The sequence below is a fragment of the Prionailurus bengalensis genome, chromosome B1 (assembly GCF_016509475.1).
Source record: "Prionailurus bengalensis isolate Pbe53 chromosome B1, Fcat_Pben_1.1_paternal_pri, whole genome shotgun sequence".
Lineage (NCBI taxonomy): Eukaryota > Metazoa > Chordata > Mammalia > Carnivora > Felidae > Prionailurus > Prionailurus bengalensis.
In genome coordinates, this window is record NC_057344.1 from 156,094,823 (window position 1) to 156,116,298 (window position 21,476).

The window sequence follows — 21,476 nt, forward strand, 5'->3', positions numbered from 1 at the left end:
ATTTTCCTTGATATTCTTCCTTAAAGTTTACCATTTCAAAATTTTAAAAAGGACTCTTGTTAAAAAAGAAAATGCATCTGATTTCATGCTTGAAGAACAGATACAACTTTTTAGAGCACACATCTACAGCAATCTTACAGTGAAAAGGACAGATTAGATTTGCATCTAGAGAGTGCCTGGCCTGTGGGGATACTGAGGTCGCTTCCACCAGAGGAACAAATCTGGCGACACAGCCTCAGGAAACACACTTTCCACGACAAGTGTCACAGGAGGGAACATGAATCTGGAGTTGAGCTGCCCTTCAATCACTGGGCAGGTTTTGAGTAATATGAGTTATAGTGACTTAGTTTCCTCATTTAGAAAATGTGGCTGGAAATGATTTTTGTAGGGTTGGTGTGCAGCTGTTTGATTGTTATTGCATAGATCGTCTCATTAAAATCTAACAATAATTTCCAGAGGTAGGTGTTATTTTTTCCATGTTACAGTTGAGAAAACCCAGACCAAGAGGCTGAGCAATGTGTCCACAGTCAACACCACAGGCAGAATTCAAGCCCAAGTCCTTCAGACTCCCAGGCTTTTACAGAGCTGCATGCTACTTGTGTGGACATTTCACCCAAGGATTGCTATATATACAAGAGGAACATGTTTGCCCCTTAAGTTCTAATACCCAGATCTTTCAATGTATAGAAAAGTGATATTTAGTAGAAGTAGAGCACAGATACCCCTTTGCATAAAAGCTTCAGAAGTGTGAATTTTCATTGATTTAGAGTAAAAATAGCCTGCTTCCAACAGATGGCAACAGCAAACACGCTTCAGATTACAAACTCAGAATTAGACTTCTTGACCCTAACATATTCATGGGAAGTTGGCTTCTGTACATAAACATGTAAGAAGATCCACAGTAAGAATTTACTACAGGCAATTTCTTTGAAAAATGTCAGCCTAATTTACTAAAGAAAAACACCCACCTGAAACTGTCTGTGAGGAGTAAGACAAACAGCTTCTATCAATGCTAATTGAAATTCTCACATCCACACCGACGATGCATAAAATTTACTTCTAACAGTTATTCTTTCACCTTTAAACTGCAGTAAGTCCACACCGAAATACTAGCTTTTCAATCTCAGCATTCATGCATGGAAATTGATAATATTTCTTGCGATTATATTTACAAATTTAATACAGATGAAATCGTACTCGTTGCAAAACAGACAAGGTCTTCATAGATGGAATCTTACTCACTGCAAATCAGACAAGGCCTTTATTGTCTTATAAAAAGAGAGAAAACTGAGTCTCCTGGCATAAGTTAGGAATTTGTTTCAGAAGCTAAACTTTATCATTTCTCAATGTTTACCACTTTAGTATCATCCTTTTAACAAACCTGAATACTAGTACGTTTGGGCAAAATAGTTCATATTTTAACTCCCATAAAGAGATAGACACATAACATCAAATGAAATAGTGTACTTTTCCTTATGTCCACAATTACAAAGACTTATCCTATATATGTATACACACATATGAGTTTATTACTGTATATTAGAAAAATCTTTGTGTCATACATCTAAAATGAGACTATGGTATCACCTTGCTCTTTAAGGATAATTTAGAAAGCTAAGAATTTGCTTCAATTCATCAAATCTAAATCTAGAATGCTAATTAAATATAACCTATTCATTATTCTATATAAAATAATGTATAATCTTTTCTATAAATAAAATTTGAAGTATGTTACCATCCCTTCTTCACTGATTAACAACAAAATATGAATTATTATTTCTTTGATGGCAATTAGAAATTACATCTTAATGTAATTTAAACGTCAGAAAAGGCTAAGAACCACACAGAGAGTTTTCACTAACAAGATATAAATTTTAATTCAAGAATATCACAGCTATGAAAAAAATATTTTCTCAGAGTACTGCAGATGGTTGATTCTTGCTTAGGTTTTCAACTGAAGGGTGTCTTGAATTGAAAAAAAAACTTACCTATACAGGGGTGAGCCAGGTACTGTACTAGGTCTAGGAGATTTTTTGAGGATTTAGTAAGGAGAAGTTGCTTTTGTTGCTATTGCATATTTAGGCTTCTCCTTCCATAAGAGGTAGTTCAATATAATACCAGCATTGCTGGCCATGGAAAGAACTGCTGTCACTCTGACCAAGGCCTTTCAGATTAGAGAAAAGGCCAACTAATTTTTCATTCTATCAGAATAAGAAGTGGAAAGCTATTCATTCATTCATTCATTCATCCACTTAATCAACAAAGAATTACTAACCCTTTATTTTATATATGCCACATATATACTAGTGTCTGATAAGCAGAAATAATGGCCACATTATATATGTATATACATATATATATGTATATACATACACACACACACACACATATATATATATACACATATATATATATATATACATATATATATATATATATATATATACACTCTCTGGGACTGTATATATGTGTATATATATATATATGTGTATATATATATGTGTATATATATATACACATATATATATGTGTGTATATATATATATATATATATATATATATATATATATAAAGGGTGGGTAAAGGTCACTGGCCATATGGAACTTAGAATCTATTTGTGTAAGAAGATATGTATATAATGAAATAGTTAGGAAGCAGAATGGCATGCTAGTAAAAGCATGGTAAAAGCAATGCAGAAAATAAGTAATATTAACATGTAAGCACTGAAAGAATATAATCTATGAACTGCTATATTACTATCAAAATTCAGATACCTATACCTTAGTTTTCCATTACACTTTATCATGAAGAAGAGCATTATTGGTAGTTAAAATAATTGAATCTCTAAACTAAGATAATTCTTTTCAGCTATATAAATAAAAGTTTAAGATAATAGAGCAATTTGTCACAATCTTTAGACGATATTAAAAGGAAACAGTATGTCCTAGAGAGGAAAAAAACAATTTCAAATAATTGAAATTAAAAACTATTTGTGGTATGTTCAAAATAGTGTTTTGCTTTGCTGTTTCTTACAAAATTGAGGTCTGTTTTTTCCTCTATTTACCAGTTATAAACATTTTTCTGTATACGTCCAATTAGGTACACTCAGACATATCTACACTCGAACTGACAATGTTCCCAATAGGAGTGGTCATATACAAAGCTGTCTGCAAAGTGAATATATTGGTGTAGGGCTCCCGAAGCATCATATCAAGGCAGCCCTTGACATTTTTCCAAGTGGAGAGGGCATGTCACAATTAATTAGACAGGATGGCATTCTATTTTAGCAAAGATTTTGTGCACTTCCCTACACAAAGAGCTAACCAGCTGATAATAAAAATGTCCTTCAAAGAAGGGCTTAAGGTTGGAGACTAAGCTACACAAAGAAGAGAAAGTTTCTTATACCTTTTTTTTTTAACAGCTGAAAGTGATTAATGACAACATTTTTAGACGAAAAGACAATGAACAATTTGCAGGTACATAGGCCAGAAGAAGACAATAAAGGTAGTCTAATCATATGTACAAGAAACTTATTGAAAACAAACTCTAAATATTTCCCCCTTGAGTATCATCAAAAGTCAAACTTACCTGATCGACTATCCAGAGGTCCAAAATCCAAAGAGTATTTCACGACGTGATAGTTGTTCCAAACATAAAGAAGGTTGTCCCTGGGGTTGTAATCCACAGCCGCTATGTACTGGTATGAATTGGGAAATGGTACATCCACCAAACTATCTTTACTTTGGTCAGTGTTATAAATGTAGTCAATCTTATTCCCTGTGGCCTCATTGTCATCATCCTCATATACAGATTTGACCACATACAGAATCCCGCAAATCATAAATGCGTTGGAAGCTGATCTTTTATCATATGCAGTATCCCATGTCCCTTCAATCCGTAGAGTATAAGGGTTCAATTGACTAATGACAATTTTACCATTGTTTTGTTCTGTTGCATAGATCACCCAGAGCCCATTTTCATCCACTGCCAGGTCTATGTCAGATTTGCCTCCCCATCGGTAAGGAGAGGTATCATGGTAATTGGCATTTGCTATGATAGCCTCTCCACTCTTTATCCTAGTCCGCAAATCAAACTTTACTATGTTCCTGGTGCGTTCTTTGTTGAAAAACAAAGCTCCATCATACACTACAAATCCTGTGCCATCCACCCTGTGAGGGAGCTTGTAGGTTGTAGTTGGCCTTCCAGCAATGAAGTCATCCTTGGATGAGTATTCAGTCAGGGTATCAGTTCTGTAGGGAGTCCAGGGCATATAATAAATCTTGTCAGAAGCCTGCAGAGGGTCTTTGCACCATGCCCCAGACTGGTGGTCAGATTCAAACAAATGTTCACTCTGGTATACTCCTTTTAGTAGTCCAGGGCAAAGAAAAACTGTTGGAAGGGAAAGAGTTAAAATAAGAAATATATTAATTTTAATATTGTCACATATTCTTAGTTTTTACCAAATGGACTGTACTTCTAACAAGAGATACCCACCACCACTTAATTATTTTGCTGCATTCTTCTGAGTATGCAAACCGTCTTACATATTGATTTTGACTTTTGTTCAAAATCATTTTGATTTCATCTGCTGAAAAATGTGGCCTCTCCATGAGTAGTTGTGTTTTCCTTTGATTTTTACCTTTGTAAACATGTTATACAATATTTTTGGATATACATATATAGATGTGATGTATGTCTATGTATTTTACAAATACAAAGGTGTATATAGAATATTTTTACTTATCTTATTTGGAAATTAAATATATGTATATTGATTTCACTCTGATATTAGCCATTCAATAATTTATCATTAAGAAATAAATATAAATCCAATAGTAAATAAGTATAATAATAAAGGAAAAGCAAAGCCCTGTAGTACAGGCCACTGAATCTTCTAGCAAAAAAACTCTTAAAGCTTCTATAGCACACACAGAGCATGCAACCCATACAATTAAAAATGAGTGATGGATGGATACTGGGAGGAAAAAGAGAAAGGAAGAAAAAGAAAGGAAAGAAGGAATAAGAAGAAAAGATGAAAGGTTACAGAGAAGAACCCAAGATCTAGATTTTAATCAGTTAAAAATGTCCTGTTAAATACAGTAGTATTGGAACTTAAAAACATGTACCTTTTACTGTTACATGAGAAGAACATTAAAAAACAAGATTACTTGCTACAATATTTTGCTGCTCATACTTCAGATCGAAAATGGGCAGGAATTATCTGATTCATTTGATTTTTAGTATGATTCAGTAGCGCATTCTGTGAATAGTGGTAAGAAGTTTTGGCTGGCTTGTAATGAAGGGACCATAAAGCAATGTTTCCCAGAGAGTGGTCCTTGAAGCACCTGTTTCAAGTGGATATTACACAGAAAGAAAACAGGGATCCTTAGCCATATGTTTAAGAAATATCATATTAAATAGAATTGTGGCAGAGACTTGAATAACTTTAGTGCATTAGCGAATCTCCAAGGCAGAAGTGAGGGGGGGTGAGCAAATTTCACAAACTAATTTGATCGTGGAGCCCCCTTCCACAGAACCTGTTTAAAGTGTAGTGTTCTGTTGAACCTGCTATGGGAAACACTGCTCTAGTATTTTTTGCAAAGAAAACACACTGAAAAATAATCATGCAGTCCACTGTTATGTTTGAAGTGATTAGAACTGTATTGGATAGAGCAATTAAGAAAGCATAAGGAATTTGGATGTTGACCCATATTTTAATGATTAAAGTATTATTCTCTTGTTATTAGTGATTAGGTGTTCAACAGCAACTATAAGGCTGGATCCAATGGAAAACAATCTAAGATAAAACTCAGCTAGGATGTGCAGGTTATTAAAAGGAAAGTATATTATTAAAGTGCCCAAAGTTTTACTTTTGTAGAAATGAAAAGTTTCAGGGCAAAGTTGGCTACCAAAATCTTCCATAGCAAAGATAGAGGGCCATCATCAATTTATACTCAATAATAAAGTTGATGATTAGAAGAATTTCACAGGATTCTAATATGATGGCTATAATTATAAAGAATTGGATAGGCATTGTGTCACCATTGCATATAAACTTTAGGTTTGTTAATAATCAGCCCATGGTAACTAAATTAATTTATTATAAGACATTTCAGAAAACTATCTCCCCTTTTCCCCAAGTAGTTAAAAATTAAAGGAATGGGGAAAATCACACCAGAGCTATGGAAAATTATCTAGTAGAGAAATAAAAACAGATCTAAAGTATTCACTATCCATCACCGTCTACCGGATTTCTAACTACTTATTTAAAAGTAAAGAGGAAGAAAATGCACGGTTGAAATTTTTACATGATTAAACTGTTTTAGGATAAAAGGATCAAACCAGCACTGGTCATCACAACAGATTAAAGTGAAGTTGAGCAGCAGAAGTAGTAAATAAATTTTCATAAAATCGATAAGAATTAATACAAAATTATTTTAACTAAATGTTAAACTGTTAAATAACTTAGCCTATAAATAGTATATAATTTATGAAAGGTATTTAATTACCTTTTTGTTCCACTTCTATTGGAGAGAGAGAAGTACAGAGAGAAAGGAGAAAAGAGAATAGATTAATGGTACGGTATTGGCCAAGCACTTTTTATTCACCTCTTCCAAACTGAAAGTTAATAATTTATTTCATTCACACTTGCTTTTTGAACATAATGTTTTTTTTAAAAAAAACATTTCCCTAGTAAAATTATTTGTTAAAAAAGCAACCATATTATAAACTTAAAAAAATATAGTACAGACTTGGAAAATGTAAGGCAAAAGTTAATCAAGCTAAGATTGAAAAAAACAAAAAACAAAAAACAAAAAAAACACAACATACAATTCCAAACTATAGACATAGGAAATTAAGATTCATAATAAGAACACCAATATTTCCCTTTTAAAGTTAGGAAGGTAATTATACATATAAAGCTTTCAAATAGTTTGACTTGCCTCATTTATAAAATATTATAGTTTATATCACCATTTAACATAATAGTCTTGCTTTTTACCCATCTCAAGGATTGATCTCTTCAGAAGAAACTACTCTGTAACTTGTTTCATAAGGCCTAAGATTTTCCATGTCAGTTTTATGAGAAATAAACCTCATGTGGTACACATTAACACGGAATTCCCTCACACTAAATAATGGATTCAGAATCTTTATTGAAGAAACTTCTCTCCCTCCCACTCATCAATATTTGATATTATGGAAAAATATCTTTCAGAAAAATCTGTTATCAGAGGGTTGACATAAATCATGAGCCACCTGTTCTGGCCTTTTCTGAAATTCTTAACTGAATCAACATACACTTGTAAGAATAAATTCAGATCCTCAACCGTGTTATGGCTATGCATCTTTCAAATTAGATCCCATTATTATTTTTAAGGTACTGACCAATTCAGGTCAGGGAAAATTCTGGGAAATTGTAGCATTCATGTAACTGATCAAGCAGCATCTTGTTTATCTTATGAACATTTCTCTCATTAGAGACAATTTGCCCAAATCACAAAAAGAAGAAAAAAGGACCAACAAAAAACAAGAGGAAGAGTTGGAGGGGGAATGGGTTCATAACGCAAACTTAAAAATCACAGATTGCAAATGATAGAAGTCTAAAAAACTTTCAACAGAATGGATAAACCAAAATAGTATTGCACAATAAATAAAACTCTAAGGAAGTTTCAAAACACAGGAGAAATACTGTTTGGGTAACTGCATTTAGGTGAGATTTTGTGCTTTGACCTAAGCTGTTGTCTTCTGTTGTCAAAATCACATTCATTTCTCCCCATTCACTTTTTTGAAAGCTCAATGTTACATGTGTTAGAACGCAAAGCTAGTATATGCCAAAAGTTATGCTTAAGAAGTTGCAAATGTAGTTTTTTAAAAAGATTCCTTATCTCATTAATATACAAATCTTATTTTAATTGCATTTCTAGGACTCTTTTAGCAATTCTATACTCTTACAATTTATCATTATGTTCAATCTTTATTGAGTGACTACAGTGTTCATTGGACTATATGCCTCACTACATATCAGTTAAACTCTTAAGACATGCACTTCATGCTCTGACTAGAATACTAACAAATTTGGGTTCAGACTGACAACTAGAAGAAGCATAACTAAGCACCTTAAGAAAATATTCAATCAATAGTCTCAAAAGTTTGGACTCAAGGCACATTACAATGAAAATGGAGGTTGGAAGTGGGAAGTCACACTAAAGTTGACATTTTTTTCAACAACTAGGTTACAAAAGAATTTCTAGAACTAATTTTGTTCCTTGAAATACATCTAAATATATATCCTTTTGAGAACTGTATATAGAAGGTTTATATTCTGAAACATCAAATGTATACTCATACAACTTGAGTTTTATTTTACATAAAACTCTTCATATTATTCTAAAGCACAGTTACCCTAACTTCTTGGCAACTAGTATTTCTCTTTTCAACAACTACTAAATGAGGAAGGTGGGATATGTGATCAAAAGTATTGATATTTATTACTCTCATCGCTTCTCTGCCTTTTGGTTAAGATCAAGTGATATTTGTTATCCTGTAAATACTATCTTACAATTTAATGGATATTGTTATTATTTTTAAAAATTTTACTGGTTATTTATTTCTGAGAGAGAGACAGAGTATGAGTGAGGGAGAAGGCAGAGAGAGATGGAGACACAGAATCTGAAGCAGGCTCCAGGCTCTGAGCTGTCAGCATAGAGCCTGATGCAGGGCTCGAAACCACAAGCTGTTAGATCATGACCTGAGCCAATGTCAGATGCTCAGCCAACTGAGCCACCCAGGCATCCCTGGATATTGTTATTTTTAAAGAACTTTTACTTCTATCTTCTCAATTGTCATTAGGTAAAATTTTAATGCTCTGGTCTCAGTCTAAGAATTGGTATAAGCTGTAGCTTAAGTAAAGCGTGCTTCTGTTACTTGCTGGTTACTCAAAATTAAGATTTATTAGGCAGTTTCACTTTGGAGAAAATTATTGTGTTCTTGCCTATGTCATGACTGGCTGTAGCTCATTTATCATTTATTTGCTATTTTCAAGACTCTAGTAAAACAATCCTATAATTTAAGTAGAAACAAGCATACACAAATCATATTCCCTTTAACAAAAATTGGCAAGGCAAACATAATTTGTCACTGAAAAGCTTAGTAAGATTGAGGATTAGCCAGTCACTGTCCATCATGTGGTTCTGACTCTAGAAGCTTCTTTCCCCTGGAGAAACAAACAAACAAACAAACAAACAAACTGTATGGACACAAGTTAACACTCTTGACACTATATCCTTCATAATGCCTGGTGCATAAGTACTCAGTGAATAGCTGCTGAATTAATATATAATCCAAATAGAGGTGGTTAATTCTGCTTCTTAATGTTTTAAGCATGTAGTAAAAAGAAAAAAATGGTGAAAAGAATCCAGATTTGCTATATATAATCATATGTGCAATGTATTATGTGTACAATGCCTTTGTATTTTAATGGATGTGGAGGAAGGTGCAATTCATGTGCAATATGTATCTCCAACTAATTAAGTGTAAAACTGGAGGGAAAAAAAGGGAAATAAGAAAAACTATACGAATAGTCTTGAGAATTATATCAGAGAGAACAAAGTGTTGCTATAAAACAGCCTGTAATGATCTAAAAACACAGACCAAAAATACTCCCTTCTCTCCTCTCTGTAATGAGATCATAAATAAATGAATCGTACGGTGAGATCTGTGTTCAGCCTTCTTCAGTACCTCCTGTCTTTTGGTCTGGTCCAATATCCTGAATTCTGGCATTATAGTGTCACTGTTCATTTCCAATCCTCTGTGGAACTAGTTACTCTCTTTTTTTCTCTCTTCACTTTTAATCCCCAAACTATTTTTATTGTCCATTCAGCCTCTGCAAATATGTTTATATATTTCCTCAAAGTGATTTCATTGTTGTCCTTTGTCAAACTTAATGTTGTAAGCTATATCCTGTGGTTAGAGTAAATGACAAATTCAAACTAAGGGTAATTTTATTCTGTATAAAAGGCAGAAACAGGAAAGAAAAGAAAGACTAGTAAATTTTCTCTTTATTTCCCAACAGTTCATAAAAGAGAAATAATATATAGCCAATAGCCATGTTATTGTTTAGAAAAAATAAGATGTTATTAGTTCTATCCATATCTATACCATATGCAGTACTTTTGAATTGCATTTTTTAATTAGAAAAGGTATGGATGAGAGAGCATATGCACGCATTGCCAGTCTTTTCCAAATTGCATTGCAAATTACAGAGAAATAAAATTGTTGCGTGCTAAAAATTGTGAGAACTAAATTGTCATAACTAAGAACTATGAAATTGTATCTAATTCTAATATAGGTTAAATTTTCTTTTATTTTAAACTGTAAGTCGTACTAGATATTTTCCATCCATGTTATATAATCCAATGATGCCTCTATATTTCTGTAACATACAAATAAAAATATTTATGGGGAACAAGAGATAGTTATACAACATTAAAAATTATAAGCACCTTTTTTATCATTTAAATTTATTATTATTTTAAACAGCATTATTTTCTTGGTTACATTTGGCTTGGACTATTAAAATACCCTTATCACTGGCCAGCTGGGCAGTGAAGGAGACAGCAATAAAGGAAACTAAGTGAGTAATAAAAAATCAGTCTTGGATGAAAATTTTCTGGTGTATCATCTATAAAAAAGGCCATCTATAAGTGAATAATCAGAAGTTTACAATAATACTTTCACTTCTATACCACTCTATACTTTAACAAAATGTTTTCATATGAATCACTTGATTTAGTTCTTCAAACAACACTGTGATGTGGTATTTGTTATTCCTACATCAAAGATGATTCACCAAAAACTCAAGGGTTAAAGGAGTTGACTAAGAACACCCTTGACAGATGGAAGAGTCTGTCATTTGTGTAATAAACACTGGCTCTCCCTACCTGTAAACTCAATGAAAGTGTTGCACTCTTGCTCTCCATTTCCTTTCTGTCAAGAAATTCATGTGAGAGTGCACTTTGGAGGACATATTTAACACAAATGGAATCTTCCTGAGGGTAAGCACTCTGTTACAAGAACATTCGCTAAGCATGCACCATGTGCCATATATTGCCCTGAAGTTTTTCATACAGTACTCAATCATCTCTGAGAAACCTTATGAAGTAGATATTCTCTTTATCTTAACTTTTCAAATGAAGAAACAGGTCCCTTCCATCTGTCTCAAAGAGGCACTGCTCTCTGATTAGTGAGTGGTAGAGTTGAAATTCAAATATATGTGATCTTATCCATTGTTGCATCTCCAATATGCAGCACGTTAAGAAAAGTTCAATTAGTGTTTCTTAAGCCTCCATGCAATGATGAGTTGTACTGTAGTATTTTCAGGAATGAGACTGCATGTCATATTTTTCAGGGCTTTTAACCCTGAGACTACTGATGCAAAGCCTCTCCAAAGAAGACAAAATAATAATAATTTTCTAAAAAAAAGTTTCCTCATTTCTTGCCCAAGGAAACAAGATGTTTCTTATCACCAGAAACAAAAATGTGCTGAATACCTCATGTCCTGTTAACTCTCATTATTCTGAAACAGAGAAAATTCTCTTTTTCTATTTCACATACACCAATAAAATACAGAAGCACTTCAGTAAATAGAAATAAAAAAGACCTGTGAAGTTCATTAATTTTGGTATACTTCATATCAAAAATTCTGACAGACATCTGTCTCTTTCAGTAAATAAGGTGCTAATCCTTTATTTAATGAAAAGACATGGGTAATCTCTGCAGCTCAGCTTCTAAATTATGTTTTTCAAGTAATAGCCGTGCACTGGTGAATAAAAGTGCTGCCCAAGCACCTCTGTATTACAATGGCTTTATATAATGTGTTTCCAAAATTATTACCTTCTAATGAATTTCATCTTGGAGTGTGTAGATTGAAAATGTCAATAATTTACAAGATGCTTTCAGTAGCCACATTCTAATTCAAACACTTAAATACAATATCAATAGAGGATGCAGAAACTGAAACTACTTTTTATTTTGTATTAACTTGCCATCCTTTTGATGGATCTGTAAAATCTTCCTGCTAATTTAGCCTTTTAAAAGAAAACGGTGCTATTAGTAGGCTCTTTGGAGAATATATCAGTAATAGCTTCTAGTAAAAATAATAATTTTTCTAAAATATTATTGGTAGTAAAGACAACATTACATTTGGTTCATCAATGATGTACCCCCACCATAATGACCTGTTACCACTGTGTAACAACAGCATGGCATTTAAAGTTGCTGAACAAAAAACAAAGGCAGAGTCCCCTCAGAGTGTGTAAGACTATAATGTATATTTATATTAGGTCCACTGAATGTACTTGTTATTTGCAAGACCTTTAGAGCTGTGAATACAGAGACATGTAATTATAATCATAACACCTAACTTACTGAATGTGTAACTATGTGAATAGTTTTCCTGAGGATCATTTTATTTAATCCTCAAAGAAACTTTGTGGATTTGGTGGTTCTTTTACGAACATGTTACAGACAAGGAACTGATCTCTGCCTCAGGAAAAATTGCAGTCTAACAACTGGTGATTTTCAGTGTACTTATTTACCAACAACAAGCTATTTTTAAATGCTTGCAGAGGAACTTGTGTAAAGAGATAAAAAACATACAAAAATAGAAGTAAGTAGCAGAGAGAGGGCATCGTTAAGAGAAGTTGTAGTTAAAAATAAAACAACAGTTTGACTACAAACTGTTCTAACTTCTTGTGTAAAATGTCATCCATTTGTTCCTGAGAAATATATTTTTGACTGATTCCTGCTACTAGGTTCTATGCATCCAGCTCTGGAGATGCAATAAATGAGATCTTTAAAATTCATCTAATCTAATCCTACATATTTAGTAAATATGTTGTAATTACTGTGGTTTGGGGGCTGAATTCTTTTAGATGTCATTTATTCTCACCCAATATGTTACAAATAAAAAAACAAATGAAGCCAGAGAATTAGATATTAGCCCCAAATCACAATTTACTTTTAAACTCTTAATAGTATTAAAAACAAATTATTAAGTAATGTAATATTTTTTTATTTGTTTCACAATTTTATGTATTGTGAGGGCAGGAACAACTGCTCTAATTTTACTGATGAGAAAGATCAGAAGCTGAAAGAAATCAAGTTACTTTACTTTTTTTTTTTACTTTATTTTATTTTTTAAATTTTTGAGAGAGAGAGAGCACACACAGGATTTTTCCATTCCTATGTCTTACTAATCCTATAGCCTAATCATATTCTTCATAATGGTTTATTCATTCTTATTTCATATACTCCACACTTCCATATATTTTTCAACTTTCTCTCACTCTGTTGCCCTTGTTCAGAATGCCTCACATCTTCTCCTATTTCTAGTTAAGCCAAATTCTACAGTAGGTTCGAAGTTCTTCCTTCATGATTACTGCTTTATTTAGCAGTCCCATGTTGAATAAATGTGCGATTTCAGCTTAGTTTGTGGGGAGGGAGGTATCCAATAATGTTCTAGTCTGAGGATTGGCAAAACTTTTCTGCAAAGGGCCAGATAGTAAGTGACACTTTGAGAGACACACACAGGCTGCACTGCATAGCTGCTGTCATCACAGTTGTCGTCGTTGTCTTCTTTTTTTTTTAACATCTCTTAATTAAAAAATGTAAAAGGTATACTTAGCTCATGGGCTAGTAGAAAAACAATCCAATGGATGTTTATCCCATGGCCACTGCTTGCCAATATCTATTCTAGTTCATTTCAATTATACTGTCTCATTTACCATTCTTTTGGCATCCGATATTTTTGCCTTCTCCTGGAAACATTTGGAGGTTCTTGAAGGCAGAATAGTCTATATCATACACCCAGGCATTACTGGGTTAGATTTCATTGTCCTGTTATAAGTGGTGGCAAATAAATGTTGGCACTGACATGCTTTTAAAACCACAGGCAAATGGCTCCAAATATAAACTTCGTATGGTTTTTTCAATGATATCAACAAAAGAGAAGAAGACAAATCTTACAGGTAGCAAAGTGTGTCTTTTATTTCTGCTAAGAAGGCACAAAAATTCTCCATAGGTAGAACATCTTATCCCTCTACAGTGGAGTCTGTTATCTCTTTAGCTACCTATATAACTGCACATTGCCAAATATTTATTCTACAATCAATTGCTAGGATGATTTTGTAATCTCTGTGAAGTTTCTCCTTAATATTAAAACAATAAGTTTTAATATTAGTAAAATAGTAAATAATGCTATTTACTTAGCATTTATACTATAGCAGCCTATTTGCCAAATATATTATCTAGATCATCTTATGCAATCTTCACAACAACTCTGTTGAGATTATAGTCACCATTATACAGATGGGGAGACTGAGTACAGAGGCCATTAACTAGCAATTGGTAGAGGTGGTATTTGAACTTCTAAGCCTACACGCTTAACCTCTATGCTTTGCTCTTTGGGTAATAAGAAAGGGATTAGGGTAAAAATAATGAGGATAACTAATGTTAATTGAGTGCTTACTGTTTACTAGCTTATGGTGTTAAATAATTTACGTATTATCCACTTAACAATTACATTACTGCCATAAAGTAGACAGTATTACTACTTCAATACTGGAAAAAAAGAAACCACGATACAGATAAATTAACATGACAGACCAGGATCCAATGCCAGGCCTCTGATATCAGAAACCAAGTGCTAAACCACTATCTTACAAGTACATGATACTTGCATTATTTGTTATCGTTGAATAATTTCATTAACTGAGCGAGGGAATAGAGTTCTCACCTACCTCTATTACTTTCTAAGTGCCAGCCCTGCTCTACCCATTAAGTTATATTTAATGGGTAGGTATAGAAAATACCGTTTTTGATGTCCTGCTGTCAGTGACAATATCTGATTGTGATTTCAACAAAGAAACAAAAAGTTTTTTAAAGTTAGTATTAATAACTAGCAATAATGCATATTGAAAAAAATTATTATACTGATTTTTTGCTAAAGAACTTCTCAGAACCATCTAGTTAAGATCTGTTTTCAGACAAGAGGCTTTCTTTGGATATCTTTTAGAGCAGTGTCAGATGCCAGACTCACAAGGCACAGTTGGTCACTGTAAAGTGAGGGGCCAGTGTTTGACTTAAATCAATAACGTCTGCAGAGGTGAAACAAATGCAGGGGTAGAAGGATTAAATGTGCCAAAAAGGAAAGTGGCATACACAAAATCGTTTGCTACTTTTTTTCCTAATTGAAGGGGGAAAACCATGTTTTATTAATTTTGGAGCTTAGAAAACTATAGAAGTAGCAGTTTTCTCATAGGAGTTTCCTGTTTCTTTAATTCTTCAGGGTCCATCATAGTGTATCTGTGACAATTCTGTGTCAAGATGCCCCTGGCCCAGCCAAACATAGTTAATTGTGTAGGAAACAATTTCTACTTATTTCCGACTTGCAGTGGAAAACATTCACAATGGGGTCTAGCTCAACAATGTTATACTATTTGGCCCAGGAACTGTGTGCTCCTGAGAAAGAGGGCGGATTCTTCACAATCTGGTTTCCTTATGGACTTACGTCCTTCCTTTGAAAGACAGTGACAGAAGGAATAAAGATTCCTTAAACGAGAGTTGTGCATTAGCTAGGTCAAGTGAGGTAACAAAATGAGCAGACAGCCCTCCAAATGTATGTAATGCAGTACAATACCCAAAGCTAAGATATTAAATCTAAAATTAAATTAAAACAAACAGACAACAAAGTGTGTTTTCCCTCCCATTCTTTATAACACTCAACCAACATCTGTTCAGTAATTCACTGAATGCACTTTTTGTTTATTTTACTGAAATGTGTCAGTTGAGAGGAAAAACAGAGTTTTAGGGAATGAAACAAGTCATTACATATTTATTTTCCTATTGGACTGGTGGCAACATACTTCACTGTCTGTTTAAACTAACTAGCCTCCAACTGTTTGTAGAAGCAGCTCCCTGTAAAGGATCATAAGAATGAATTTGCTGGTTAGAGCACCACATAAGGCACTCTCAGTGGTATAATATTATTAGTGTCTATTGTTGTTGTTTACTTTTTAGTGAAATAACCTTCCTTGGAGACAAAATTAAATAAAAAAGCAATTGATATCTAGTCAACTGCAGTTGGTATTTATTAAAATTTTAATTTCTTATGTGTAGGCGCAACATGAAGTATATACAATGATTATGAAGTATTTATGTAAGTACTATTATTATGTCTACTGTATTAGGTCGTTATTTTAAAAAATACAACATTAAATACATTTCAGATAGAAAATATATCTCCTTAGAAACCCTCACACTGTGACGTACTCTGTTAATCTACTAGAAAGTTAGTTGTATATATTCAAGGACTCTCTCCATTTTCTTCAAAGCTGTGTCCCACCATCCAGAATAGTACCTGGAATGTGGAAGCTATTCAGTAAATAGTTTGAATTCGTTGAATCAGTACATCTCTTACCTTTGATGCTTTTGAATAAGTGGCATAACTTTACTCATATTACCGAAGGCAAAATAAAGAGAAACGAAATTTTAAAATAAAATGTAGATGTGGATTGTGTAACTGCTATGCTGAAGTGAATATTTTCTAAATATGAGGTTTAATAAATCCATGTGATTTTTAGCTTAATATCTAATTACTAAAACAAAACAAAACAAAAAAACTACTATACTCTGTTCCATTGTGCTACATTTTACAATAATGAATACTGAAAACAAAATAGCTTGCAATTTTGGGCATTTTTAAATATGAATGAATAAATGCATAATTTGAAACAAGCATTTACGACAACAATAGCTAACAGTTGTTGAATGTTTACTGTGTGAAAACACTATTAACTCATTTAATTATCAAAACAGCTCTTTAAGGTAAGTATATATTGTCACCATTTTATAGATGAAGAAAGTATGGGATAGAGAAATTAATTAACAAATCTTAAGGTCACAAATCTAGTAAGAAACAGAACTAGGATTTGAAAAAAGATAATCTTGGCTGTAAGATTTATGCTCATTGGATGGTCTGCATAGTCTCCCAAGAAGATGACCGGTCATTTTATATTGACTAATTTTTCTCACCCAGAGAATGATGTAACACAATGGTTCGATACACTATTTCAAACGTAACAAAGTTTGAAAAATAGATTCAAAGTATGAGATTTTGCATGAAATCTCAAGTTGTGAATTTTGGCTGATTTGCCACTTATCGAAAAACTACGTGACCTCCGAATCTGGTATCTACTTTTATTCTACTTTGCTTTTACTTTATTTTATTATCATTCTTTTAAGAGAGAAAGAGTATGTCAGTGGGAGAGAGGGCCAGAGGGAGAGGGAGGGGGAATCTTAAGCAGGCTCCATGCTCAGCAAACAGCCTGACATGGGGCTTCATCTCACCACAGACCATGAGGTCATGACCTCAGCCAAAATCAAGAGTCAGAAGTTTCACTGACTGAGCCACCCAGGAACCCCTGGTATCTACTTTTAAGTAAATGACATATACATTTGGAAATAGAGTATGGAGGTAAGTTTTACGTTTCTTAGATTTCTCACATGGTATTTTTTCATCCCAAACAATGGCGTCTTAACTCACAAGTCTTCCCTGAATATCAGCTCACTTGTTACATGTGTAACATGGGTTCATCAGATCATGGTGAGGTTCTATGCTCTATTGTGTCTACCAGTTTTAGAGAGGAGAGATGTGAGATGGGAAATAATAAATCCTTCACAAGAACAGTAAGAATCAAGAGCTTATACCATCAAAGGAAAAAGAGAATATAAAATTCTGGTGTGCAGCAGCCTATGAGAATAGGTTTTCCTTCTTTTTGAAATCAAATGCAGTTTCTACAACTACTGAAGAACTGATGTCTGCACATCATGTCTAAGTTAAATTTATGCATTTGGAGAAGCCAGCAGGTCTAATGAATCTTCTCCCTCAGCTTAGTTAACTATATACTATCTATTTGAATTCAGGGCCATTAAATACTTGCAAAGTGTTTACTGCTCTATACATATTATTGGTCCTGTCACTGAACGGTGCCCTCTCTCTGTTTTATAGCTAATGTAGCATTTCTCCATGGCATCAATAGATTAAAACATTTACTACCAGAAAAAGTATGTGAAAACGGAACAAGCTCATTTTGCTACAAGCTAACTCAATAAATCTGTCTAGTTTACTGATGTTCACTTTCATTTAAAATTGGTACATATTTATCTTGCACACTTCAAGAAGGCAGAGAGATAAATTGTTTTTCTGCTTTTGCTTCTGGCAGCAATGCTGCTTTGTTAATATTAATAAATGGCAGTTTAATAGGACCAGATCTATATTTCTGATATGTACTTGGGAATATTCAGAAAGGGCCAATGAAGGGTATATTAAGAGTTTGAAAGATTTTATTTATTGTTTCTAGAGCCATATGACTCCTTCACTAAAGAAGGAAGCAAGACAGTTGAAGTTAATTGGTTTAATTTTATGACGTTTGATGCCTTTCTTAAAGCTACCACCAGAAAAAAATGGGTCATTAACAAACTTAGTTTATTTGCATTTGGACAAATAAAAATTAAAGCAAATTCAGTCCATAGTCTTAAACTCATAATGGAAGGATAAACAAAATGTTTGAAATAGTCAGCACTTCTCTTGACAGTATTGTAGAGGGAGAGGGTTTTTTTTTTGTCTTTTTGTTTGTTTGTTTTGTTTACTCTGAAGACAAACAAATTCTTGCTTTTTCCGGTCCCTTTTCTCCCACAGAAGATGGTTGTAGACATGGTTTATGTAATTGATCCTCCACCGCCATTCTGACCAGGTAATCAAACATGCAAAAGTTAGAATAGGTGCATGGGATAATACAACCTGTTTTCTCCCAGTTCTGTGATAATTACTTTATCCTTGGTTATGATAATACAATGGAAGAAAAATATTGATATTCATCAAGCCAGATCATGTATGCAAATGTAAAATAGCTATACTACATCTTTTACACACCTACAAGTCCAAGATATCTAAGTAAATATATGCCAGCATTTTTGTTATGACACATTTTATTTTCCCTCTGAAAAGCTGTGTGTGAATGGATGCCTTGCTTTCATTTTTATATACTATTTTTTTTTGCACATAAACTTCCATTTTTACACAAGAAAAAGCAAGTTGGTTATAGGACTACTTTCTCCCTAAGCATCTCTTTTGGATGAAACATAATGATTCTCCTACATCTGTGCCCTTGCACATACCACTAATTTAATACTGACTTTCACAGTCTCCAACACAGTTATCTAAAATTGGGTAAAATCTCTCCTCTTCTACAAAGTTTTTCACAACTTCCTATGTGAACCATACCTTTCAAGAGAGCCTGCTTTTGAAAGATAAGCTTTAGGTAGAAAGTTCTGCTGAAATTGATCACCTTGAGACTTCTGGAGTAAGACATCACTCCAATTAGTGTGCTACCAAGAAATCCAGTAATCAGTAAAATGGCAGAAAGGCACAGATTCTCATAGTATCGGCCAACTGTTTCAAAAGTGTAAGTGTTACTTCACCAACAAGATGACAGTTGCTTTCCAAGAAGGTAGACAGTATGTTAAATGTTAAAAGAGGTGGTAAGAAGATTAACATTTTGTCAAACCAGATTTACAAAAGGCTGTGTGATATTTTCCTAATAACACTAAATAACTAAATGGTTGGCAAATACTTATGGATTGATTATGCCTACAAATGTTTGGAGTTATTCAAACATAATCAATTCAAATGTTCCTATATGGCATAATACTCTCATTTGGAATCCCCAGAAAGTAGAGGACAAGGTAAGGACCTTGATGCAGGTAGTTTATTTGGGAGGTGACCCCAGGACCTAAGTGTTAAGCAACAGGGAGAGAGAGATGAAAAAAGAAGAAAAGCTACAATATGTGTTATTATTGAAGTTGTCACTGTTGGCAAGGAGGACCAAATTCTGCCCAGATCTCTGAAAAATATAAAACTGGGGTAATGATGCACAGGCCTTTTCTGCCAGTGACTGAAAACAATCTTCACTGGCATGAACTTCCCTGCACATAAGCAGATGGGTACTAGCTGAGCAAACTACTGGTCCTCAGGAAGTCTTATGGCAGAATGCTGAAAGACAAGTAGGAGGCATTTGAGTTGACAATTAGGTAACTGGGATAGGCCTGAGTGCCAACAAAATAGTTCACTTTGGGTCTGGGTGAAAACAGAGTTGAGCCAAGGGAATGCTATGTATGCCAGAGGCATCTGCTAAGAGTATCTATGTAGTTTCTACGACTACTGAAGAACTGATGTCTGCACATCATGTCTAAGTTAAATTTATGCGTTTGGAGGAGCCAGCAGGTCTAATGAATCTTCTCCCTTAGCTTAGTCAACTATATATTGTCTATGTGAATTCAGGGCCATTAAATACTTGCAAAATATGTGTGTGTGTGTGTGTGCGCGCGCACATATGCACATATGTAAGCAAAACAGTACCTACCTTAATCTTGAACTTTTTTTCATAATGCCCATTTTACATTAATTAGTATCATTTCGATTTTGGATACCACAAAAATTTGTTTTAACATAGCAGTTTTTCTTCACTTTTTCTCCAGGTAAAAAAAAAAAATACTACTGCAATATTTCTAGCTCATTTTTGTAACAGCCTTTCCAGTTACATACAGTTAAGAGTGCAAGTTCAGAAAAAGATTGTAGCTAATGGTCGAAATCATACACATTCCACAGAGCTACTGCTACAGGCACAGAAAGAGGAAAAATAGAACTTGTTGTAGCTGATTCTGTCTATTCTCATGTCAATGGTGGGAATGGAGAAAGAAGATAAATCACTTAGATCATGACTCTTGAGTTCACAAGCAGCTAAGGCTCAACTGACAAGTGGAACTTCAGCAGAAATAATAATTATTTTCTATTACTTTTATGCTATAATAATGTTCAGTTAAATGAAGCCCTTAGATTGCCCTTCCTATTCTGGTAAGAGAAAATGTGTTTAGATAGGCCTCCATCATAAGAAATTATTGAAATACTTCCCACATAAAAACCATAGCTCTTTTTCTAGAGCCTTACTTCTTTGGCCTTTTAAAATACAACACAGACCAGCTAGTTAACACACAGTGCAACACTAGCAGGATTCTTGAATAGAGAGTATGAAAGAGATAGGCATGCTTGCAATTTTAACTTATATACTTTCATTTACTAACTTATGTCTGGAAAAGTGAGCCCTTGAAACTTTTAAGATTCCAGGAGAACATAATTTAAATCTATAACTAGATCAATCTCAATTAATCTACACAGTGAATTAGCAAGTAACTGAGATATTTATAAGCAATTTAAAGGCAACAAAATGCTGCTTTGGTGAACACTGGGTACACAATAAATACTTGCTGATTTATTGATGTAATGAACATAATGATGAGTTAATAAAAATTAATTTCTAGACTAAGGAAGAACATACCAAAAAAAGGGGGGGGGGGCA

General features: G+C 33.6%; 1 protein-coding gene across 23 annotated transcripts in view; it reads right to left on the reverse strand.

The window, feature by feature from the left end:
* Positions 1 to 21,476, reverse strand: part of ADGRL3 (adhesion G protein-coupled receptor L3) — an 827,855-nt gene that overhangs the window by 284,928 nt on the left and 521,451 nt on the right. For 19 of the 23 annotated variants that reach the window (XM_043572585.1, XM_043572597.1, XM_043572595.1 and 16 more), the window contains 2 exons: positions 6,510 to 6,524; positions 3,589 to 4,389 (listed from right to left, as the gene is read on the reverse strand). In XM_043572585.1, coding sequence (XP_043428520.1) covers positions 3,589 to 4,389; positions 6,510 to 6,524 — 816 coding nt within the window. The remainder of the gene's footprint in view (positions 1 to 3,588; positions 4,390 to 6,509; positions 6,525 to 21,476) is intronic. The other 4 variants (XM_043572586.1, XM_043572598.1, XM_043572593.1 and 1 more) reach the window with 1 other exon arrangement.